This window comes from Passer montanus, unplaced genomic scaffold (assembly GCF_014805655.1).
Source record: "Passer montanus isolate IOZ18808 unplaced genomic scaffold, ASM1480565v1 scaffold10, whole genome shotgun sequence".
NCBI lineage: Eukaryota > Metazoa > Chordata > Aves > Passeriformes > Passeridae > Passer > Passer montanus.
Window position 1 is genome coordinate 654,766 of NW_024356505.1, and position 25,626 is coordinate 680,391.

Below are 25,626 nucleotides of genomic sequence, written 5' to 3' on the forward strand. Positions count from 1 at the left end.
TTTGGATCTGCCACATACTCGTTTGGGATCTCTTGAGTGAACCTCTGGTATCAGACTGAAAAAGTGTTGGGAAGGATACAAGTCCTTACATCCTGGCTCATAGCTGATAAGAAGGATATTGGAAATGTGTACCTCTCCTCCTCCCTCCACAAGATATCTTCCTCTGAGCTTTCAAGGGAAGTTCAGCACACCTGCATCTTGCAGCACCCACATCTGTGAACACACTGGTGGTTATTTGTCTCTACTGTCCTTCAGCTCAGCAGGGTTTGTCCATGGCCCTCTTGGATTGCCTGTAGGGCTCAACATGGGAAGAAGAAAATCTGTCTGTGGGCTTTCCCTGTCCCCCAACATAGGCATCTCCTATTAGTTTTCATCATTGTAATTATCTCCATTTCAGCCAACATCATAATTACATTCTCTTCAGTTCTAAATCCCATCCCTGTGTGTTTTACCTCCCACCCACGCTCACGCCTGCCAGTCAAAACCAGCCCCTTTCCTAAACTCATCTCTACTCCATTCCTTCCTTTTGGCAGATTACATCCTCTTCTTCCTTTCAAAAATTCCCTTTCTCTGCTGAGAAAAGCTCAGGTTTCAGCTGTGTGTCAGGAAAACCAACCACCACAGAAGCAGCTGCACATAAACCTTCCTGAAAGGCAGGTAGGGCCAGGGACTCACACCTGTATATCACTTCCCAAGACACAGCAGAGATACCCTTGGAAATGTTGCATCAGACTCCATAATTTTACTTTTTTCTCCAAAACACCGACACCACATCAATTTTTTCCTCTCTCTCTCCTTATTACCAAGCTGTTATCCATGTGCCTTGGTGTGCCCAAAGCACAGCAGCCAGCCCAGACATATCAGTCACCAGGACTGTTCGCTTCTCTTGCAGCTTCTGTTCTCTTGAATTTAAGCTCTTTTTCTCACTTATTAGCTCATCTGCATCTTCTTGCTTGCTCCAGTTTTCTGCAACTCATGGAGCATTTCCCTACTGCCTCTCCCAGCTTCGTGCTTCTCTTTGCCTGACCGTTGCCGAATTCTGGCTGGTAAAAGTACACAGCTGGGAGATTTCCCAATTAAATTATGCATTTTGAATGAACTGAAATCTTTTTGCAAGATCATAATTTGTGCAGCAGAAAATAAGAAAAAATACAAGATTTTTTCAATTTTAGAATATGTACAAATGTTTTAAAATGAAGAAAAGTTTTATTCTTTTATTGGTTTAATGTCAAACTATTGTTTTATTTTTTATATGTATTAAGTTTATCAACCAAACTATTGCAAAAAAGCATATGATAGAAGAGGAAGCATCTTTAATTTGTTAATGTTTTGTTCCTAAGAAATAATGAAAGCTGACCTTATTGATTTTTAAACAAATATAAATAAACCTAAATAGGATAAAGCTACAATATGTCATATGATGTGTCTGTAACACCAGGACATACTATTGACAGATTATTAATCATATAGGTAGTATCTATAGAACACAATAAAATAAAGCTCTGTTGCAACAATTTTCAAAAATTAGTTCTGAAAAAAATATGAACAGAATAAGAGGAGCTGGTCTCTCTTGTGCAATAAGACCAGCTGGGTACTTGGAGGCAGGATGATGCCCTGGTCACTGTTACTATTTTGAACACCTCATCACAGGACAGGTTTTTTTCTGACTGTGCTATCAACTAGTACCAGGTCTTTCATTGCATTACTGCTTTTTTCCTCCAGCCTGTTTTCTCACTTTTCTTTTTCTTTCCCCCTGCAGTATTTAGCTTTTCTTCTCTTTGAGACTCTTTCACTACTCACTTATGCAACAACAATCAGTGACCTGTAAAGGTACTTTGGGCTGGACCTGCAACCAAAGAACATGCTAATAACTTCAGTAAAAATTGCGTTTTGGATCTGCCACATACTCGTTTGGGATCTCTTGAGTGAACCTCTGGTATTCTCTGTGCTCCTAAATGTCAGGAAAATTGTGCCTGTTGAGATTAATGCATGAAAAGTGTCTCATTTGTCTGACTTATAAAGCTCCACAATGGACAATTTCAGTGTTCCACTAAGCATAAGTAATTTAAAGCAATTAAATAAAATACAAAATATCAAAACTGTCTTTGTTTCAATATTTGTCCTTTTGCATCCTCAAGTAAACAAAATAAACTTGGAAAAAAAAACCCAAGGTAGCAAAGAAACTGAAATACCCCACTAAATAAGAACTGATTAAAAAATTATGGCTAAGTGGTATCAGTAGCTTTGAGTTGTTCTTTTGCTCAAAATACTAATGAGTTTTTAATGGGTAGGGATATAAACAGACTGCAGGATACAAGTTGTTACTAGCTGAAGAAAATGAAAAACTAAAATAATGCTAACTAAAACTGGAAATTATATATCAGCTTCTGTAAAAAGCTGCAAATTTATTAGGGTGTCTCCTGTGATGGAGACATGTGAACTTTAACATTTTTCCCGTAAATCAGGTGGGGCTGTGGAGAAGTGGGGTTTATCAAACACGTTAAAAAGACCCATTACTGTGTTAAAGAAGAGAGGCATTTGATCTTTGTTTCGAAGAAGGTGCCTGATACCCCCCTCACTCTTTTCCTGTTTACCACAGATACAAAATCTTCTATTTGTCCCCAAGCCAATCCTGTGTCTGACAGCTGCCCATTCGACAGCCACATAACACAAATTCTCAGCCCTCTGCACAAGCCAAGAGAAGGTGAAGTAAACCTCGAAAACCCTGATCCCAAGCAGCAGGGCACAAGGAGAAGGGGGCCAGGGCCATCTGAGAGAGTAGAGGCTTCCTGCTGTCAGAGGTAAAGCTCATCCATATTCACTGTGCTATTACTGGGCTGGCTGTGGCAACAAGGGGACCTGCAGCAGCCACCTCTCCCTTGATACCTTCCATAAAACTGCTTTTCCAGTTGGACTGTTCTGCTGAGTGATGTGGAGAGGGGAGAAAATGGGAAATGCTGTGGCCTGGTTGGGAGCTGTTGAAGGCATTAATGGTATAAGGGTGGCCTGAAGTAGAACATCTGTGGTCTCTGTTTAGCCCAGGAAAAACACTTGAATTTTTCTGGAAGTAGATGCTTTTTAGCTATAATCTAGATTTATGTATCTCTACATATCTATCTACACGTTTATAGATCTATATATTTATAACACGGTATTCATTGTTGTTCAATGAATACCATTTTATAAATATATTCATTTTTTAGTTTTGGTAGTTGAATCTACGCACTGCTTTTAAGAGGTCCTTGACAGACAATAAAGAAGCGAGAACCAGTGCTGCATCACTTAGTCATGGTATATCAGTTTCACACATCAAAAGCATTAGCAGGAAACATTTTCTACCTTTATCTGTTGCTGCAAGAAGAGTCACATTATCTAGTCACTCACCAACTAAATATTTGAAGATTTACGCCTTATACAAAGTTAAAATTAATAATGCAGATGTCCTAGCTACAGCTAAGAGCTCAGTGTAGTAGAGAACTACACTGTCGATGTGGATTGCAGCGCAGCTTTTCTCTCATTATTTGTTATTTCTGGACAAGGAATTCTTGTGGGGTTGAATGCTGTACTTGTAACAGTTTTCTCTGCATTGTGCTTACCAATTGAAACAGTTCTGGTGCTCCAAGGAAAGCTGAGGCAGGTCAGTGGGGCATGAGCAGCATCCTTACCTGGAGCAGAGGATGGACACTGGCACTCCTCTGGGCTGCACATACAGATCATTCTGTTCGCCCCACAGGTGGCATGGCCAGCCAAGAAGGGGTGAACTGTGATTCCTTCCTATCAATACAAAAAGTTCTCACTGTTCTCTCTCTATTTGTATCTCCAGGCAGCAATCTTTAATTCAAAAGAGCACATCATCTACTTCTATAGAATTATCACTTCTATTCATGTTATTACTTCATCTTAACAGCAATGATTATTACAAGTTATTCTTCCTTCCTCAAAACTCTGTGTCTTTGAAGCTCTTTCAAGATGTGGTCAGCCTGTAAGCAGGTGCACCAGAGGTGCAGCAGAGCCTAAGCTTTCAAATGTCTTAGCGAAAATGAATGCCTTAGTGAAAAATAAAACTATTTTGAAAGAATCATCACTTAAAATGTGAACAGTCAAGTCTGGAAACCTGATCTGCTTTTATAAGGGTCATGAACTGACATCTGAAACAATGAAAAAGTTGGCTGAAGCACTGAGTCAGTCTTGGAGAGCATGTCAGATTATTTTACTATTTTGAGGCTACCTTCGTTGCCATTCTTCAGAAATGAGAGAGAAGGAGCCACTCCTGCTAATGTTTTGGTTTTCTCTGTGCTAGAAAACTGAAGTTGGACAGAACAGGCAGGAGCACTAAGCTGCTGTGTTGTGGCAAAAGGCACAGCCAAGCTGCTCACCAGCTGCCCTGGAGGCTGGTGGCAGCTCAGAGCTTGGCACTACAAGTGTTGCTGTGCAGCCCTGTGAACTCCTTGTTGCTGCAGAGCTTTTTGTATGCAATCCGGGACCCACCCATGGAAAAGTAGCTTGCATGTCTCTGCACTCTGTGCCAGTACCTAGCCCTGATAAGCTCTGCTAAAAAAAAGGTTATGCTGCTTGGTGACAGCTTCATCAACAAAACACTCTTATGGGGATTTTTATGCTACAGGCAAAAAGTTTCTGCACCCAAGGGAAAACAATAAAATTGAGATCCTTAGATCAGATGCAGGATTTGTATTTTTTTAATCATTGTGACTATTCAGAGACCTGAATTTTTCCCCATCATTTTAATGATGAGGGACTGGTCCACTGGCACTCAAGCAGTTTCAGGAAAAACAGAGAGCATCCCCGAGCTCACACTCACACATGTGTAGGAACAATCAGCAGGCTGCAGGGCAGCCCTTTGGGTGGTAAAGCTGTTCTTATCCAGCCAGTGAGACCAAAACTGCATTTTGCCGTCACCCTCTGCCTGGAGGCTGATCCACAGGCTCAACACAGCCCACACAGAAGTAGAACCCACCGTGGGAGTGCTGTGCCAGGACAGCCAGACATTTCTAATCCTTTCTCTTTCCTGCACAGGTATCTGAGATGAATCCCACCAGCCAATTCGTTGGCACAACAGAATATGACTATGGATATGATGAAAACACTGCTCCATGTAGCGAAGGAAACAACTTTCGCAGGTTTAAATCCCTCTTTCTGCCAATTCTTTACTGCCTTGTGTTTGTCTTCTGCCTCCTGGGAAACACCTTGGTCCTTTGGGTTCTCCTGACCAGGAAAAGGCTGACAACAATGACTGACATCTGCCTGCTGAACCTTGCAGCCTCTGATCTCCTCTTCGTTTTGCCCCTCCCTTTCCAAGCCCACTACGCTTCAGACCAGTGGGTTTTTGGCAATGCCATGTGTAAGATAATGGCTGGCATTTACTACATAGGTTTTTACAGCAGCATTTTCTTTATAACCCTCATGAGCATAGACAGGTACATAGCAATTGTCCATGCTGTCTATGCCATGAGAATACGGACAGCCACTTGTGGCATAATTATCAGCTTGATCCTGTGGCTGCTGGCTGGCTTGGCTTCTGTACCCAACATCATGTTCAGCCAGGAGCTGGAGATTGAGCAGGCATTGCAGTGTGTCCCCATGTACCCCCCAGGTGACAATACCTGGAAGGTTGGTTCTCAGTTTGCAGTCAATATCTTGGGCCTCTTGATTCCCTTTAGCATCCTTGTTTGCTGCTACACTCAGATACTAAAAAACCTGCAAAAATGCAAAAACCGGAACAAGGTCAAGGCAATCAAGATGATCTTCATCATCGTCATCGTCTTCTTCCTCTTCTGGACTCCTTTCAACATCGCGCTGTTCCTGGACTCTCTGCAGAGCCTGCACATCATCAATGACTGCAAGGCCAGCTCCCAGATAGCGCTGGCCCTGCAGCTGACAGAAACCATCTCCTTCATCCACTGCTGCCTGAACCCCATCATCTACGCCTTCGCTGGAGTGACATTCAAGGCCCATCTCAAAGGACTCCTTCAGTCCTGTGGTCGCGTTCTCTCCAGCCCTGCCGGAGGTGCTGGGGCTGGACAGTCATTTTCGGCACCCTCCCAGCTCTCTGGCTGGTCTGACAGTGCAGGGGTTCTGTGAGCACACCTGAGCCACCTTCTGCTGGTGAAGGGGCTGGCCAAAGGTCTGCTGTGGTCCTTGAGGTCGCACCACGTGTGCAGCATCCCCTGGGACATGCAATATGCCTGTGCCTCCTGTTGGGATAGGCTGTGGCCTGCCACATAAGAATTTGTGACATCGATTTCCCAAGAGAACCAGTGTGTTTGTAAAACGGTGGCCATATACTGACACAGAATAACTTTTAAGTTTTAGAGCTCCTTTAATACAAGCAGGCTGATTCCTCTAGTATCTCTTTTCTCCTCTGACAAAAGAGTCCCTTCTGCCTTACCCCAAGTATGCTGTGCCTTGTGGAAGCTGAATCCCTACAACCCTGGGACAAGTGTGTGACACTCCTCTGGAAAGTGGGAAGTGGACAGGCATGGCATGACCTGATATGGCAAACAGAGAATCACCTCAGACACTGTCACAGCTTCCCCTTTGCCTCAGATCCCAGACAAAAAGCCCCCTCAGCACAGGACCCTGCTTGTTGTGGGATGGTCCCAGGGACACAGCCCTGGAATCCTTGGAAGTGCTGTCACCCAGAGCAGCCTTTGGTAGTGATGCCTCCAAAAATAACAAAACAATGGCTCCAGGTGTCCCCTATACTGATCACTCGTGGAGGATCCTACACTTGAAAATGTTTTCCTCAGAGCAGGTGGGGGCTCTGCGTCACCCCTGGAGCTGTGGGAGCTCTGACTCTGAGCCTCCAGCTCTCGCTGCTAAATGTAACCATCATGAAACTGCCTGTAGCAAAGCAGGCTCCTTCTCTTTTCCCAAATGTCTCCGTTTCCTGCCATTTTATAAATGCTTTCTTCAAATAAACATTAGCTACACCTTTCTTGTCTTGGTTCTTGATATTCTGCCTGATGACTCACAAGCCTCGATTAGGATAAGGAAACTTTGTGCATTTTTGAGTGGGTATCACATAAATGCATCTGATTGAATTGAGAGGCACCCTGAAGCTCTTCAAGAAAATAAGTCTTATCTCCACTTTTCTGCTGAGGAAGGTTTGTTCTCCAAGTCCCAGTAAAAAATCACAGGGAAAAAATAACATTTATGTTATGGTAGTATTACTGTAAACACACATTTTTAAAAGTTAATCAAGAGAACACCTGAAATCAGGGAAAACAGCCTGAATATTGTCAAAGATTTTATTTTTTTTAAGGTAATAAAAATTTTAAATATTTTCCTAACTCTACCTTTCATGTTTTTATCCTTCCTAAAAATTAAAAAAAAAGAGAAAAAATTAACCTTGGTGCCACAATTTTCTTGCTATTGACTATATGGTATAGAAAATACTTCTTTCTTTTATTATAGATAGCATGAGTAACATTTCTAGGTTTTATTCCCCAATGGAGAAGAAATGTCCTGCAACTCAATTATGATATTGTTTTACTTCACAGAAAACTTCTATTTAGAAATAAAGCTCTCTGTTAGTGCATTTCTGTGGTTTTTTTTGGACTGCATAGGGTCTTTAATGATTGAAAAGAAACATGGGTCAGCATCTCAGGTTAGGTATCTTCTCTCTGTGGCCAGATTTTGGAGTTTGGATGAAAGTATTTAGTTTAAAATATTCAGTGACATTTAGCATAATTTTTCCTGTTGATATTTCAGATCAGGAAGGGACAAGACAGAGAACTTATATTGCTTTAACTGATATTTTGAGAAGAAGGGATAATGGAAATGTTGTCTGACCAGCCCTCACTCACTGTCACTTTGCCAATGAGCAGTAAGATTCTCTCCAGGTTACAAGACAAAGGTCAAATTCTGGTTTCTATTTTTTTTGGTACAGCTTCTACTGAAATAATGCTCTGTGTGCAGTAGCAGAACTTAGTCCAAAAGATATGTGAAGCCTTAATCAAAGAGTAAAAAAAGTGCTTTGCTGGGCTCCCTGAAGAGTTCTTTGCCCCATCTTCCACTGCTGTCTTTAAAATACTGGTGTTTAAGAATGCAGGAGTGTAGATCCAAGCCTCACATCCTCTGCCCAAGCACAGCCAGTCTCCGACAGAGCCAGACTGCAGATTCTGAGGACACTTTTCCCTTCAGCAGACTCCTCCTTTGTATAATGTGGCTGTGAAAAGGAATGATACATGTAGGTATTTTGCCCCTTTTGTTGTAAGAACTACCAGAACAGAGACACAAACACACCCAGCATGACCCCAAAGCACTTGTACACAGCAAAGCACTCAGAAGCATTGTGCTTCTTCTCTAAACATGAAATTTTATTTACAATGGTTTGGACCACAAGACTTATGTGATGGAAAGAATCTATGGAGACACTAAACAATGTTCAAAATTTTTGCATATGTATGCACTGAAAGAGTTTTGGAAAACAGAACTACATTCACAGGATAATAATAGTAATGAGCTGGTAATGCCATTTCTTCAATTATACTTTTCTTTTTTTTAAGGCAGAAACTTGTCAACAACAATCTACTTTTCTCTGCAGGTGTAATAATTTTGGAATAAAGCAGGTAGCAGTTGCACTATTTCCTCAGTTTCAAGGTTCTGACACAGTAAAATTGGTAAAAGGAATTTTGCAATCAACTCATAACCAGATCAGCTAGTTTTCATGTGCTCAGATGTTGTCAGCTGCAAATACCACTGCAAAAGCACCAAGTAATAGTCAGGTTTAATGCTACCTAGATTTCCTGGGGCTTGGTGTGATACTGTGAATATATATGCCAAAATAGATAGCTCAATCTTATTCCACTAAATTAGTGGAAATTTGATCACTGTTCAGAAGAGGATGGAATAAGGAAATTATTGCTGTTTGTAGAACAGATCTAATGAGATGTTGCACATCCAAAGCAATTACAGTTTCTCCAGAGAACAAGTTGCATTGAAACAGTTGATGTCAGGTTTCCAGTTAAACTACTGAATATCACTTTTCACATTTAGTAACTTCCCTGCCTGGTTCTGAACTGTTTGTGTCCTGAAGGGCTTGAGCTTTCTGACTCTTGACTTTCATCTAACATGTTTCACTGGCTTTTCTGTCTCATGTTTCTCTGTCCTTTTGTAGCATGATGCCTGTGGCACTGTAACTTTGTGCAGGTCTGACCTTGCTCTACTCCAAGGCCTCTTAGCCAAATGTGCACATCCTCAAAGACACCTCCCAAAACTTTAAAGTAAGTGAAGCATACTAATGCTGGGCAAAGCACTGCAAAGGTGCACTGACAGTTAGAAAAGCAAAATAATAATGTATATTGCGGTGCTGTTTGTGATTCCTCCTGGCTTTTCTCCAGCCATGATTGCCAAGTTCAGAGCTTTCACAGTGTTCCTCAGGTCTGTTGACTTACCATGGGATAGCCCAAACTTAAGAAGGTGTGAGACTGAATTTCAGATGTCCTCCATTTTGCCCACCCTGTACTAGGGTTATGAGAAATCTGCCACATATTTTAGATCCACCACTGAATTCAGTGTGACAGGATACAGCACTCAGTGGAAAATTCCATAATATTTCCTAGGGCTTGACATTAGAGTTAAAAAGATCCAGGAAAGAAGTATGTATTACCTCCTTTTCTTATTTAAGTTCCAGTTATAAAGAAGGATAGCCGGAATAGCCAAAATCAATGACATTGCTCATTTGTGGCCTCACACTTCAACTGTTTGTAGTCCTTACACTAAAACCTTGGCTACAGAAACACACCTCACACCACCTTCTGCCTTGTGCGGGTTTTGCTCTTGTCATTAGAAATATGTTGTAGCAAAATACATTATCCAGTGCAAGCCCCAAACACATTAATAAATTAACCCAGAAGTGAGATACAAAACTTTCTGTGGTTTGCAGTTTCTGCTGAAATGACCTCATAATGCCACTAAGTTCTGAAGCGTGCCTAGCTATAACTTTCTTTAAGAACCCAAAAATCTCAGAGGTGTGCTCACCACTCTGGTGGCCCTTAGATGACTCCTGTGCCCAGCTGCTTGCTCTGTCAGCAGCTCCTTTTCTTCTCTTGGCCTGAAGAAGATAACTGGGTGTCCTATCTCATCCATCCCAGTGCACTGCAGTGTCAGCTGGTCAGTCCATCTCTCCCCCTAGAGACTCAACCTGTTCTCCTCCTTCACACTGATTCTCAAGCTAGCTGACAAACCTGTCACTTGTCACAGTGTTCTGACACAGCTTCTCCAGGCTGTGGCTCATGTCCAGAGCCTTTGGCCCTAATTTTTTTAAGCTTCTTTCTCAGGTAGAGAAAATGTTAGGTTATACCTCAGGAGAGACTCCCTGATTTCAAAAATTAAAAAAAAAACTACTACAGGCTGATAGGTAGCGCATGCAGTTTTCATGGGCATGAGCAGAGTACAGTCTTCATAGTGCCGTAACAAATCTGTTCTGGGTGCACCACCACCTGGGCTTTAGATCTACCTTATATCTATTCATTTTCAGCAATGGAAGTAGACAGCATTATCAGGCTTACTTGCTAAAAAATCACCTCGGCCCCAAAGAACAAAGAACAAAAACCAAAAGTATTTTACTTGATTTTTTTTCCAAAATGAATGGTTTCTCATCACCAAAAGCCTTGAAGTCTTCATTCAAGTTACCTGAAAGTTTTATCAATGCCTGGCTGTCTACCCTGAACATGTTGCCTAAGGCTGCTTATATCATTAAAGAGAGCTCCATACACTAGGCAATTTATTCCAGCCTAAGGTGGAGTAACTTAAAACAGTTTGCCACCTTCTGCAAATACCTGCCTCTGTCCCTTGACTAGAGAGGGAACCCTTAGATTAGCTAAGGGTGGGACAGATGATTCCTGCAGCCTACACCTTCCAGTCTGAAGGAGCTGAGAAAGAATTCCCTACTAACAGACCTTGCAAAGGTCTGCTTTGTGCTCCTCCTTGTGCCCAGCCGAAGTTGCCACATGCCTGTCCCTGTAAACTTGAAGACAGTCAGCAAAATGTCTGATGGCAGCTGCTGCGGGTGAAGGTGCTCGAGAGGAGTCCACAGCACAGGTCTTGTTAAGATGTTTATTGAATTCCTCTTTTAGCAAAAAAGATCTGCTTCATGCAATTTCATCATAAAAAGTGGCTGCAGCACACTGGAGCAACAGGAAAGCAACTGCCTCAGTATGCACCTTCCCTCATGCTGTTCTGCTTGGCCTGAAATTCTTGAACAGGTTTGACACAGGCACTGAAGCCAGCATTTCTCCTTCCATGGAAAGCCCAGAAAATGAGATTAATAGCTGAAGCACACTGGAGAACAGGAAAGCAACTCCCTCAGTATGCACCTTCCCTCATGCTGTTCTGCTTGGCCTGAAATTCTTGAACAGGTTTGACACAGGCACTGAAGTCAGCATTTCTCCTTCCATGGAAAGCCCAGAAAATGAGATTAACTGCAAGGTCTCATCTTTGCTATAGTTTTATTGGCATATAGCTGAAGACCAGTCATTTCTATTTAGGTAAACTGGTTGGTAATATTACCAGTACTTTTGCCTTTAGTGACTTGTCTCCAGCATCCCTTCCCTCCACAGGAAAAGATACTTCTTCAAGAAAAAAAGAAAAATTATTTCAGTGCCTTTAAGTGTATCCCCACAGCCCGACTCCAGTGTGCACATAACATGACATTATTGTCACAAAAAGGTCATTTTCTCCTACATTCAGCAACTGAATAATATAAGTAATAAGGAGTAATACAAGCACATCATGGTTTGATTCCCCTGCTTTAGTTCTCTCAGTGGTAGTTTTGTGACAGCTTGTAGAAAGCTCCAGATGAAGTAAGACAGTTTTATTGCAGAAGTTCTTCATGCTTTTTTGATTCTTCCCTTTGGTAAAGAGACTTCCATATTTCTAGAATTTCAATGGCTTAGCATGCCGAAGTTTATGTACTCTTTTTTTACTGTTCATTCTAATTTTTTATGGAGATGGAGAACCTAATTTTAAATGGCAATCTTCTCCTGGCAATGTCTCTGACTTTGGGAGACTTTTCTCCCACTGCTTCCTCTGCTTCTATCTCCTAGGAAGTTATATGAATTAGTTAATGTTTATAAAGCCCATTAAAGCCATACAGGAAAGATACTATGAGTAAAATCATAGAAAATAAGTCTGAGACATCCTCTAGTCCTTCACAGTCACTTCTCACTGGCCATGCTTTCTAGACCAATAAATACAATTCCTTTCCCCTGAATTTCTTCAGAGTCTCAACATGGCTGAAAAAGACATCTTCAAGGGGTTCTGTCTTTTATAACAGGCTCTGTCCTCTATAATATGGCTACAGTTCAAAATGTAGTCACAGGTGCTTAAAATTAAGTGCCTGATATGAAGTGTTGCCTTTCCTTTGACTACATCTTTTTTTGTCTCCTGTATTTTAATCTTGCTCAAACTTTTTGAAGTTTCAGATTATTTGCATTGCCATTTTGGAAACAGGCCATTCCTGATTTTCAAAGATTGGAGCAACTGGGACTCAGGCAGCCTGAAAACACTTGTCCACTTGTCTTCAGTCTAAGCACCCAGATTGGAGGCACAAAGAATTAAAATTATTTTCAAACAATATGTGCAAAACCATGCCTTTGTCCTCAAGTTACACTGGTTGGTCTGGAGTGGTTCATTCACCACCACAAGGATACACCAAACCCATTATGACAAACTCAAAACTGCTGTTTACCTGCCAGGTTATGAAAATAGAACGGGGGTCTTCCTAGGAAGACTTCTGTGATCTTTCCTAGAACTGTTTGGAGTTTGGAGTTTGGACTCCAGAAAGACCCTGAGCAAGGCAGAAGGAAGACCCAGTTTCACAAGACAGGGAGAGAAGTCAAGGACCACCTCTGCTATTCCCAGAAGATTACACCCACATGAAGACCCTGGATGGTGGATTCCAAAGAAGTTTCTCCCTTAAGATCTGAGATACGGCTCTTCTCCAGGTGACACCCTTCCTTTTCATGAGGCAGTGAAAAGGAAATTCTTTAGGCAGGATTTTGGATCCTGAAAGCCAATTAATTTCTTTACCAGGCAGAGTAGTTCACAAAAGATGAAACATGCTAATGAGACTTCTGAACTAGCAGCCTGTACATTGAGTAGGAAGAGGTGTCCTGAGTGGTAAAAAAGAATTTCAAATTCAGACAGCAACTCAGAGGGAGATAGTATAAAATGGAAATGTGTCTTGGGTCCCCCTGTTATCCACTGTGTCACTGTAGGGAAGGCACTTTCTGCTCAGGCTTGAAAGTTTACAATGTTTTGCTGTCTGTATTACAGCAAAATCTACACAGCCCCTTCCCTTATGTGATTCCAGCCATCACATCCTTCTTCCTATAGCCTTACTTAGGCACTCTTTCTGAAACACCTTTATGAGTCTCTTTAATACACCCTGTAACATGTGTGATCAGGTTATATATCCCTGGGTTTACTGAAATAAATTTTTTATGAAATGAAAAAATACAGCTATAATTGTAGCACAAGCCAGTCTTACAGATTTTCAGGAATACTGTAGGAAAACACCCTGCAGTCTTAGAATGATCAAGAGCTGCTGCCAAGAGTGCAAATTTGAAATAAGTGGCCTTGCTATAAAATTGAAAAAGACTGCATAAGGAGCAGAGAAGTGGCCATATTATTAATAAATTCTGTTTCATAAAGATCTGTGTGACCCAGTGAGATGCATCGCAGAGTCCTGAGGAAATAGGTTGACAGTAGTTACCAAGCCCCTCTCCACAATACTTGGAAAGTCATGGTGGTCAGGTGGAGTCCCAGCTGGCTGGAAAAAGGGAGACATTGTACCTATCTTTAAAAAGAGTAGGAAGGATGACCCTGGGAACTGCTGACTTGTCAGCCTCACCCGGTGCCTGGGAAGAACATGGAATCCTCCTGGGAGTTGTGTTAGGGCACATGGAGGGCACAGAGGTGATTCAGGACAGCCAGCACTGCTTCACCAGGGGCAAGTCCTGTCTGACCAACCCAGTGGCCTCCTGTGATGGAGTGACTGCGAGAGAGGGCAAGGGAAGAGCTATGGATGTTGTTTATCTGGACATCTGAGCAGCCCCCACAACATCCTTCTCTCTAAGTTGGAAAGAGATGGATTCAGTGGGTGAATTGTTAGATAGATTAGCAAGTGGTTGGACCATCCTGTCTGGAGGGAAGTTATCAGTGGCTCAGAGTCCCAATGGACATCAGTGACAAGTGGTGTCCCCCTGAGGTCTGTAATGGGACCAAGCACTATTTAATATCTTTATTATCAAAGGAATTGTGTGGGTTCTCAGCAATTTGCAGATGACACCAAGATGAGTGAGGCTGCAGACACACCTGAAAGATGGTATGCCATCTGGGGGGAGCTGGAAAAGCTTGAGAAGTGGGTCCATGGGAGCCCTGTGAGGTTTAACAAGTCCAAGTGCAAGGTGCTGCACTTGGGTTAGGGCAGCCCCAGGTATCAGCACAGGCTTAGGTATGAACTGATAGGGAACAGCTCTGGGGAGAAGTACTGGGGGGTGCTCATGGATGAGAGGCTGGACATGACCCAGTGATGTGCACTTCCTGCCCAGAAAGCCAAACACATCCTGGGCTGCATCCAGAGCAACATGGCCAGTATGCAAGGGAAGGGATTCTGCCCCTTGCTCTGCTCTGCTCTGCTCTGCTCTGCTCTGGTGACACCCCACCTGCAGTGCTGCATCCAGCTCTTGGATCCCCAGCACAAGAAGGGCATCAAACTATTGGAGCAAGTCCAGAGGAGGCCACGAAGACAACTAGAGGGATGGAGGATTTTTCCTATGAGAAAAATCTGAGTAAATTTGGTTTGTTCAGCCTGAAAAAGAGAAGACTTCAGGGTGATTTAATTGCAGCCTTCCAGTGTCTGAAGAGAGCCTCCAAGAAAGGAGAGGAACCTTTTACAAGGGCATGGGGTGACAGTACAAAATGCAATGGATACAGACTGGAAGTGAGTAAATTGAGATTTGAAGTTTCCAGAGTGGTAGAAATACTTATTGATCTGAGAATGGGATTTTATTGAACCAGCCAGTCTTAACCCTGTAGAGATGGAGTAGTTCCAGCTGGACCAGAACAAGCTGTCACCCATAAAGTCTTCATCCACCAGTTCTGATCTCATCCAGGAAATCAAGCTTTTTCAGAGGAGAAGAAACTTACCCCCCTTTTGCAATATGTCACAGGAAGTGCTGTTTCCTATTTTCAGATAAGTGCTCGTTCACAAAGAAGAACCCACAGTTAGACCAGCTTGATGAAACAGTGAGTAACTGATTTTTTTCCCTTATCTTTCCATCTAAAGTTGTGTGTATATTTGAGAGAAATTTACTAAGTAGGGAGGCACTGTGCCTAATGACAGTGGCAGTAGAGCTGACATTGAAGCAGAGATAATATCTTTGGGAACAATTGGGTCTTGTAACTAACTTAGAGCTTGGGATAAGGCTAAATGTGAAAGTAGAGAATTCAACTGGACAATTGGTGTAGAAAAGGATAATCTGTTTTTGTACCAGAAACTTATTGGGTCTTAGTTTTGAAGGAGTTCCAGGAGACTGATAGCTTGAAGTGGCATTCTGCGAAGGATAAAAATTGATCAGACATTAAATCCTTCATGCTTAACCTAAATGGTTACTTTTTAAACCTAATTTTACTTTCAACTTGCTCTGTCAAATGCAGTTGGCAGGTGAACTCCATCCTTATCCTATCACATGGTTTCTCTGTATTATTCAAACATTTAATCTATTCCATTATCATGTTCTAAAGGGATATTGTGACTGGGTCCTCTTTTTAATGTGATGTCTCTGTGCCACCACATTAGAAAGTCTTTACTCCATACCTCAGCTACATCTCAATGAGGTATTGGTTTTATACTCAGATTGTAATTTTTGTTAAAGAGGTTTTACATTAATAAAATCATCAGTACTACACTGGAATTTTTCTACTCACACACAAGAAAAGGTGAGCTCCTCTGCTTGAATAAATGAGATTTACCACTTTTATATTAGCAAAAAAGCTACAATAGACTACAAATTATTTTTCATTATTTTTTATGTTCTTGGGAGAATTTCACTGTCATTTGCCTGGAACAGCTGACAGCAACAGAGCAGGGGGCTTGAACCTCTCAGTGTAGACACCCTTGGGGCAATAACAAGACATCACATGATCCTATGGCATATGCTGGCAACCTCCACTCCAAGCTATTACCCTTCCATTTTGTACTTGAGTTCATCCTCAGAATGGTTGGGTCTCCAGTTGCTGCTTGAACTACTCTGAATTCAATGTTTTATCAGATACTGGAAAAAAGAAACCCAAACCTAACCACAGCAAAAAAAACCCCTAATGCACATACGAGCCCAGAAGTTAGCTTACACAAGAGAAGAGCGCATGTATACACATATTCATGATTTGGAAGAAGATACTTAACACGTGTCAAATTTCTCTTTCTCAGAATTCTATTTTTCAGTGCTTATGATATTCCTTTACTGTAAATTTGTTTAGGTAAGAACACATCCTACTTCTTTTGTCTTGAGGCCCATAGACTGACTCTATTTAACTGCAGAAAAGCTCAGAATTTTTGCCAGACTGCCTCTCTGGTTTTGATGGGGAACATAAACAATCAGATCCTGAGGGCTCACAGAGAATTAGGACTGCTTTTTTCAGCCCAGGATATATTTTACTTTCAAAGTTTTGCAGGGTTGAAAAAAACCCATCAGTTTGGAGGTAAGTAATTCTGAATGCTTCAAATGCTCATCTGTTAGAAAAGAGGAAGTGGTTTCCCAGGCAAGGTTTAATTTTGGAAGGGGCTCTTTGCCCAGTCAAATCCTAGAAAGAAATCCTGTGGTCACTACCGCATGAAAAGTTGTGTTTGAGGGAAACTATCAGTTCAGAGTCTTACACAGAGTATTTAGTTTACACTGCCATCTTTTCCTTCATCTTTCCTGGTAACTTAAGGAAAAATTCTTACTTTTATGCTTGCTCTCCAAGCAAGTGCAGGTGTCTGTGCAGTCTGTCTCTGCAGTTTTGCTCCTCCTAGAAAGTCAAAGTTAAAGAGGTAGAGCTGTTAGCAGGAAACACTGGGTACCTCTCTTGCAGAGCCTGCCATCAGAGTATGTGGTATTATATTTTGTTATTTAAGTTTCAGTATTACTCAGTGCAATGTTGCACTTCTCTCTCCATGAAGTGCCCTAGATGCTGCTGACACATACTTTTAAGCTGGTTACAAGTCATTAAGCAATTTCTTTTTCTGTGTGCCAAATGCTGGCATTTGTGAAAGGAGGAGAGTGAGGGCAGTAGCACTGTGTTACCCACTCATACATTTTAAAAGAGAAATCTTCTCTTAAATTGAAAAAAGGTGAAAGGAACTTTGGGGAGATCATTCAGTTTTGAAATAAGCAACTCCATTCATGCACAGATGCTCTTGTAACTTGCAGTTATAACAAGTTCTTGTTTCTGAGGGGAAACTTTTTCCAAATCCCCTCTAGAGCACAGCAGACTCATTGGGCTGTGACAAATGTCATCCCTAAATAAGTCACTGTAGCAACTCAGGAGCTGTTTTGCTTGAATGACATGACAATATCATGTCTAATAGTCCTACCAGCACCTAGACATCTTCTAGCTTAAAGTGACACTGCAGACAGCAGCTAATGCTCAAGAGCTAGTGAGGCTTCTCTCAAAGCAGCCAAAATACAGAAATCTGGAAAGACGTGTTTCAGGGCTACACCTTCATTGCAAGAATCTCTGATGTTGTCATAAGTGTGAATAAAATTTAGAGAAATGAAATTATGTTTATTTGGGCTCACAAAGTTACAAGTATTCAGCAAACCAAATTTTATCCCATCTAAGATGCAACTCAATGTTCTTTGCAAGAATTTTTTTTTTTCCAGAGTCCTGGTATTTGGTCCATTGCTTGGCCAAACCTCTCTGTATCCGGCTTCTTTGGCAACTCAGAAGGTAACCAGTCCTCCAAGGGAAAACAACAGTAGCCTCTTATTGGACTGTTCATGTATTTAGATACTCTTACACGGTTAAACACAGAATAAATTAGTAAGTTCTCCTCTTATATGTCTACCTTAGCTTTGACATGTTGCCTACTTTTGCAAACATCATTCAGAATTTCTGTTAGTAACCAAAACTACCCTGTGCAGAAACAGTGGGACTGTGGTCAGGACAGTGAGCACTGATGGCCACATGCAGTACAGAAAATGAAAATAATTAAAACTTTCTGAATATTCATGTGTAATTTTGGACAGAAAAAAAAAAGGAAATAAACCAAATTATTAAATACAAGTTCTCAAATCAGAATTGCTCCAATTATGTTTAAACATAAGAGCAGAGATAAACCTTGAGATCTCTTTGCTGTAACACACTTATTTCTGAAGGTTCAGACCTAGATAATTTAAGAGCCAAAACCAGACATCATGTCAAGGGCTATAACTTTTGCAGAAGATGCTTCTTTCTGCACAAAAATGAAAATGGGAAATATGGTTAGAGATAAATGAAAAAAAATTAAAATCAAGTGCAACTAGTAATTTCCAATAGAGCTTTTTATCCAGGGCAGTTTTCTAGAGTTCTTTGTGATTAACACTGCCTGTGTGCAAAGGAGAAGCATTTTTTTAAAAAGCATCTCAGAAAATATTTTTAATATTTTGTGCTTGTTTTGAAAAGGAGGGCGATATAAATACTAGGAGATTTCCCACCAGGTCAGAGCCAGTAAACAAAACAACCACAGTACATGTTGTCTTTCTAGGCAGGGTCAGTGTCAATTGTATAGGGCAGGAGCTAAATTGTGGTGGAGGGAAGGTGAACTTGGTCTGATTGGGATGGACTTATTTTCTTGCCAGCAGCCCTTATGGGGATGTCTTTTAGGTTTGTGAGCACAGCTGAGACAGATGACCCAAACTGACCAAAAGGATATTCTGTGCCATACAATATCACACTCAGGAATAAAACTAGGGGCAGAGGGAAGTTTTTGCAGAGCAGGCATTGCTCAAGGACTGCATCTGCCTGCTTGTTGAACATGGCAAGCATTCATCCTTGCATTACATCTTGTGGGTTTTTTCAGTTTCATTCTCTTTTTCAGCTGTCTTTTTCTCAACCTGCAAGTTTTTCTTTCTTCAGCTCTTCTGATTCTCTCCCTGATCCCGCTGTGTGGAAGTGAATGGGTTGTCCAGATGGGACCTTAGCTGCCAGCCGGGGTCAACCCTGAAAAGGACACAAGGCCTGGACAGCAAAGGAGACAACTCTGTAGGGAGTCAGTAACTTTAGTTTTGTTGCTCCCACAATTATTTTCTGCTGGGGTTACAACTCAAAATAAGTTCCAAACTTTGAAGAAAATAAAAGTTACTTTCTTTTTATACACATACAAAGATTCTGCAAGGCTAAGTGCACCAAGGCACGTTTAGATCAAATATTAGGGAAAAATCATTCACAGAAAGGGATATCAAGCTCTGGAACAGGCTGCCTAGGGAAGTGGTTGAGTCACCATCCCTGGAAGTATTTAAAAGCTGTGTTGATGTGATGCTTAGGGACGTGATTCAGTGGTGGACTTGACAGTGTTAAGTTAATGGTTGGACTCAATGATCTTAGAGGTCTTTTCTGATTGAAATGATTCTACAATTCTACAGTACTATGATTCTATATATAAATGTATGTATATGCATATTTACTTGTGTATATATGCACACAAAAAATCATTTTACTTCCATGTAACCAACAAAATCTGTTCAAGAAGGTTATTTGTATTATACATATATCCACCAAGATAAAAATCCAAATATCTTCTGGATCCTGAATGCTCTGTAATGACATATCAGGAAATCAGCCTTCTCTTAAACGGCTGAATAAGCTGACATGAGCTTAAGACACTTCAAAAATTTCACCTGCTGCAGCTCAGAATGGCCCAACATGTAATTAAATTGCCTATCTACTAAAAAGCAGAGCAGGGACCTGTCTCTCAGTCACTCCAGCCATGGGCTGAGTTTCTTCAGTGACATTTAGACTTGCAGAGCTCAAGTGCAGACAGAATGAAATGGTGGTGGTTTTGAGACTGTGGTCTCTGCAAAAGATGCCTGCAATCACATAGGGCAGAATACAACACTGAAAAAAAAGTGTAATCAGGAAAGGAGAGAACACTGGTGCATGACTTGAGTGTTCAGGGATCACACAGCAAGCTGGGCCAGACACACTGCCTGAACTCTTCTGCATCGGGACACTGTTGCCTTTGTCCAAGAACAGGTCGGACGTTTCCAGGAACAGGCTGATTTCAAAACCAACACCATGCCATGGGCAGCCAACTATCTGTTATAAAGTGTCTGATAAAAGCAGTCATGATAGCACAGGGAGACAGAGCAGCCCTTTAAACAGACAGCAAGTAGCTCTCTTTGAGTGCCTACCAAAGGCATCGATTGCATTTCCTCACTAAATGACCAGGGAGCACTTGTGGTCCCTCTGACACTTCACAAAATCCTCTGCCCAGCTTCTCATGGGACACACACGAATTCTTCTGTGTTCCCTGGGGGTCTGTGAGAAGACCATTGTCCTGAGCTTATCAGAGATCAAGTTACACAAATCTGTGCTTCTGCATCTGGCTCACAGTCCTACCAGGAGGCTGGGAAAAGGGGAGGCTTTGGAGACTGGAGGGGCTGACACCCAGACCCATTCTTGCAGGGAAAGTCCAGTTCTCCAACCATCCCTAAACCAAAACAGAAGGGACAGAGAGTTTGCACAACCCTTGTAGTTCCTCATTGTTGCCTTACTGGAAACACTGACTGACAAAGGGTGAAGAAGAATAACACATGAGGAACTGTAGTGCACAGTCTTAGCTACAGCCATATCGCTGCCTTTTGCCTTTGTACTCCTTCTCTACCAATCTGAACTTTGCAACTCCTGAATAAGGGCTGTAAACAACTACTGAAACAAGGAATCAAAACTCCATACATCCCCAAACAGCAGTGGAGAGGCCTTTCAGCTAACAGGAAGATGCCACAACAGAAACGGGTATTAGAGGCTACTCCAAGAGCAACTCTTTTGCATCATTTGCTAAGGTCTTTGTCTGTTCTCTCTACAGGACCATGCACCAATTTCATTCCAGAGGTATCTGAAACCAGCACTTCCACTGCCTACACCTGCCATAGGCTCTGTGAAAGACCCAGCGTTTGCCATTTCAACCCAGACCAGCACTGCCGACTTTCCACTCTTCAACAGCCACAATAGCACAGGTGGGTGTGTTTAGTACTGTCCTAATTCCCATAGGCATTAAGGCTTCCAGAATGTCACTTGAAGCAACCTGTGCTTGAAGTCAGCTGTTTTTCACCCCTTTCACAGTGCCTTTGCAGGCACCATTTATATCTGACCAATGCCTGGTCCTCCATGGGTAAGGGCTACAGGATAGACCAGCACGATGAGCAGGTGGCCAGATCCCTAGGAGAAGCAAGACTATGCTCTGCATGCCAGGCACAGTGCTCTCCTGAGGCTGCCTTCCTGGCTTTCTACACTCCTCTAAAAAGCCACTGGATGAGCACAAGAGCTACCCAAACTACCCACAACTCATTAAATTCATCCATCCTTTCCCCCTGCGTCAGGCAACTGACAGGCTCTACTGAGGAGCAAAAATGTACATGTGGGTAATTACACACTTCCAACATGAAGCAGTGTGACTCCCCAGATGTATAGATGGGTTTCCTGGGAGTTCTACTATTTCATTCTCTTTCACACCTTGACATCATAATGCTTGTGTGCTCATCAGCAAAACGCATTTCAAATGAGAACATCAGCATGTTTCACTCCCTTCACTGCTAAGCTTGGAGATTCTTCTTGTTTAATGGTCTTTGATTCCTTTCCAGATCAATACACCATGGGAAATGAAACCACAGACTACACTGACTGGCCACTGACAACAGAATTTGACTATGGCGATTCGACACCATGCATGGGAACTGAGGAAAAGCATTTTGCAGCAAAATTTTTGCCACCACTTTATTCTTTGGTGGTGATATTTGGCCTGACAGGCAACATGCTTGTTGTCCTTATCCTGGTAAAATACAAGAGGCTGAAGAGTATGACTGACATCTACCTGCTCAACTTGGCGATTTCTGATCTGCTCTTTGTATTTTCCCTCCCTTTCTGGGCTTATTATGCCGTTCGCGACTGGATTTTTGGGGAGGCGCTGTGTCGAATTCTATCAGGTGTCTACCTCCTTGGCTTCTACAGTGGCATCTTCTTCATAATCCTGCTGACCCTGGACAGGTACCTGGCCATAGTGCACGCGGTGTTTGCTTTGAAAGCCAGGACAGTTACCTACGGTGTCCTCGCCAGTGTTGTCACTTGGGCTGTTGCTGTTTTGGCTTCTGTTCCTGGAGTAGTATTTCACAAAACTCAGAAGGAAAGTTCAGGCTATACTTGCAGTTCTCATTATCCAAGTGAATCCACAATAAATTGGAAGTACTCTTTTATTTTAAAGATGAACATTCTGGGACTTATTGTTCCAATGCTCATTATGATTTTCAGTTACTCACAAATTCTAAAAACATTATTGAGATCTAAGAATGAGAAAAAACAGAAGGCAGTCAGACTTATTTTTGTAATCATGATTTTTTACTTCATCTTCTGGACACCATTCCATATTTCTTCTTTTTTGCATACATTTCAAAATTCACTTTTTGTCCCAAATTGTGAACTTAAAGGTCAACTGGAGAAAGCAATTCAAGTGACAGAAACAATCTCAATGATCCATTGTTGCATCAATCCCGTGATTTATGTATTTGTTGGAGAAAAATTTAGGGCATATCTTTATACCTTTTTCCGAAAGCATGTCGCTCCTCACCTTTGCAAAAAATGTCCAAATCTTTATCGTGAAAAATTGGAAAGAGTCAGTTCCACATTCACACAATCCACTGCGGAGCATGACATCTCTACTGGACTGTAAAAATACATCAGAACATTAGTTAGCAAATTTTGCATCACTTGCTTTGCCTTAAGGAGTGCCGGACATTCTTGAAGATCTTTATGTCAACCACTATTGAAAACTGTATGACCCCCTATTCAACTGTTCCCTGGGATTACAGCATTTTCCATTGCTAAACTAAGAGAATCAATGAGCTCTCCAGGAAACATTCACTGCATATCTGGGTCACACCAGGATTTAAACAGGGCCCAGACAAATATGATTGTGCTTTTTTACAAAAATCTGTCCACTGAGGTTTACTGAGAGAGGAATACAAAATTGAAAAGTCTAAGCAGTAATAAGACCACAAGATCTTACTGGGATCATTTAACCCATGATTTTTTTCTATTTTGCTAATAGTGCAGTCATCTTTAAACATAATCCTTTGACAGCTTTAAGTTACAACATTTTGATTTTTGCTTTTTAATTTTATGTCTGCCATATCACCATTCAGTTGCTGACTTTTTCCAAAGGGTGCTTTAAATGAGCAACATTGTGATTTTTGTGGGTGCAATTCTTCAAGCAATTGCACACACCAAGTTTACTGACTGCACAAGACAATGATACACTCCTAACTGACAAGTCATATCCCTGCAAGAAAATAAAAACCAAACCATAACCAAACCAATAAAGGCCCTTCAGCAAAGATCTGCAACACCTGAATGAAAATTACCTTGGTATGTGCTATGCAAGTTTCTGTATGAATAAAATATCAGGACCCTCTGAAGGATGTGAGCACAGTACTGACAGCAGGTCTCCCTAGTTCTGGACAGGTAAATCGTGCAGAAGAAGAGTTGGCACAGCTACACGTGACACTGGTGTGTCAGGGTAGGGTTCTACATGCTCTTCACACACACAGCAACTCTGACTTTTGGGATACACTTCGAGGAAGACAGTGGCCTTGGAACTGCAAAATCAGCCCATTCCAGACAAGGCATACCTTCCTGCCTTCTTAGGAGAAGAGTGTCTCTAGCCAACTGGTGCCTCAATGAGAACTGCATGCTTATTGAAGACTCAAGACCATTGGCCTACTGGTGTACAATGGCCATATATTTATTCCATTATGAGAGTTTCCCTGTAAAAGAAAGGAATTCTAGAGACATGGGCTAGCAAAGAAGAGGAAGGAGGAACATAGCAGACAATTTCCTACTTCAAACTGTAAAGAAGGGCAGGTGAGCCCTCCTTATGCAAGTGAACTGTCCTGGTTTTTCCCCCATTTCCTTGGAAGGGCACAGCTCATGCGTGGAAGGACTTGCTCATGGAAATCTGGAGAGGCAGGTTCAGCTAACCTCCAGCACGGACACCGGAGGGAATTCTATGCTACTTAAGGTCAGGCATGTGATGTAGATGCCTGAATTAACAGCAAATCTCTTCAAGGTCCCTCAGTGGTCAATAGAGAATAAGAAGTGCCTGAGCCAGAAACAATCATGGGATTTAGTCTCAAGGGAAGATTAACTGTCCACCTGTGGAAAGAACCTGAAAATGTCAGCCTCTTAATTTGGGTATCAGATGCCTCAGTCTAGGTGGTGCAAACACTCTTCTTCCTCTTGCCTCAAAATGCCTGGGCACTGCTTTTGTTTGTTAGCTCTTATCCCATCAGCTATTGTAACCTTGTGAGGTTATATAGCCACAGATAGACTACACAAAAACTGTCCTCACAGTAAACTTTCTGGATTAAAAATAACAGTTTTCCTGTCTTTTCTACTTTCTTTACTGAAACAATGTGACAGCACCTTTATAATTTTCAAGCATAAATTAGGTCAGTGCAATACAAATCCTGCTGTAACGGTGATATTTCTACTGCTGTGTTTAACTGTAAATCTTTCTCTTGTTGGAATGACATTTCTGCCTGTTTTCATGTTAATGCAGTGAAATTAATAAAATCAGTGTCTGGAAATCTGTGTATACTCTGTGGCCCATGTTCTCTTCTATAAGCAAAAGGGCATTGGCTCTGCTCTCAGAGTGGAGATGAGAAAAAGACAAAAGGCACTTGCAATACCACACTGCAAACCAAGCAAACACAGAACTGTCTGCCCAGTCCAGAAACTTCTGCAGCTGGCACAGCTTTTATCCACCAGCAAACCTGAGAAGAGTGACCTACAATAGCTTTGGAAAAAGTCTGGGGCCACAGGTTTTAAATTAGTGACATTTGGAGAAATAGGGTTGTGTGTATTATAAATAGGGAAAGACTGGCAATAAAAGATGTCACCATATTAATATTGGGATAAAACCAGGATTCTCCACAGACTCTCTGCAGAAAATTTTAGAACTCTTTGCACCATATAGAGTGATCCCAGACAAGCAGTGCGCCTGTTGTCCCAAGTTTTATGTGTAAGGAAATTAAGTCCTCAAAGTTTTCATATGAAAATATGCTTCTGCTTCACCTGCCATTCTCCCTGCTTCACTGTGCCCATTCCTTTTTTTAGCCTATGATCCACACCTCCTTCTCTCCCCTGGACACTCTTCTTATCTTCTATCTTATCTTCTTATTCACCTCAGGATAAACAAAACTCTATAACCACTCCCCCCCACTTTTTTTTTTTTAAATCTGATTTCAATCTCCTATTTTGTGCTGTAGGAGTACAAATAAACTAAAATTAAACATTATGTTATTGTTATGTGCCCAAGCAAGATAATCCTTGATTCTTCATTGCAGCTTTGCACTGCGACATGCCCCT

At 41.7% G+C, this 25,626-nt stretch overlaps 2 protein-coding genes across 3 annotated transcripts; both read left to right on the forward strand.

Annotated features, from left to right (window-relative positions):
- Positions 1–2,668: 2,668 nt before the first annotated feature.
- Positions 2,669–7,154, forward strand: LOC120502336 (C-C chemokine receptor type 8-like). Its single transcript, XM_039709657.1, has 2 exons — positions 2,669–2,801; positions 5,035–7,154. The coding sequence occupies exon 2, from the start codon at positions 5,044–5,046 to the stop codon at positions 6,097–6,099; it is 1,056 nt and encodes a 351-aa protein (XP_039565591.1). The 5' UTR covers positions 2,669–2,801; positions 5,035–5,043; the 3' UTR covers positions 6,100–7,154.
- Positions 7,155–15,242: 8,088 nt separating this feature from the next.
- Positions 15,243–24,675, forward strand: LOC120503761 (C-C chemokine receptor type 5-like). Of its 2 annotated transcripts, none has more exons than XM_039712639.1 (3): positions 15,243–15,273; positions 21,074–21,224; positions 21,849–24,675. In XM_039712639.1, exon 3 carries the CDS (start codon positions 21,860–21,862, stop codon positions 22,928–22,930), a length of 1,071 nt encoding a protein of 356 aa, XP_039568573.1. In that variant the 5' UTR covers positions 15,243–15,273; positions 21,074–21,224; positions 21,849–21,859; the 3' UTR covers positions 22,931–24,675. The 2 variants fall into 2 exon arrangements, with proteins under 2 accessions (XP_039568573.1, XP_039568584.1); XM_039712650.1 differs by lacking the exon at positions 15,243–15,273 and adding an exon at positions 17,916–17,958.
- The last annotated feature ends 951 nt before the right edge of the window (positions 24,676–25,626 follow it).

Bases quoted from the DNA above. Each gene is read 5' to 3' on its own strand.
- LOC120502336 (XM_039709657.1), top strand. From the start codon at position 5,044: ATGAATCCCACCAGCCAATTCGTTGGCACAACAGAATATGACTATGGA.
- LOC120503761 (XM_039712639.1), top strand. From the start codon at position 21,860: ATGGGAAATGAAACCACAGACTACACTGACTGGCCACTGACAACAGAA.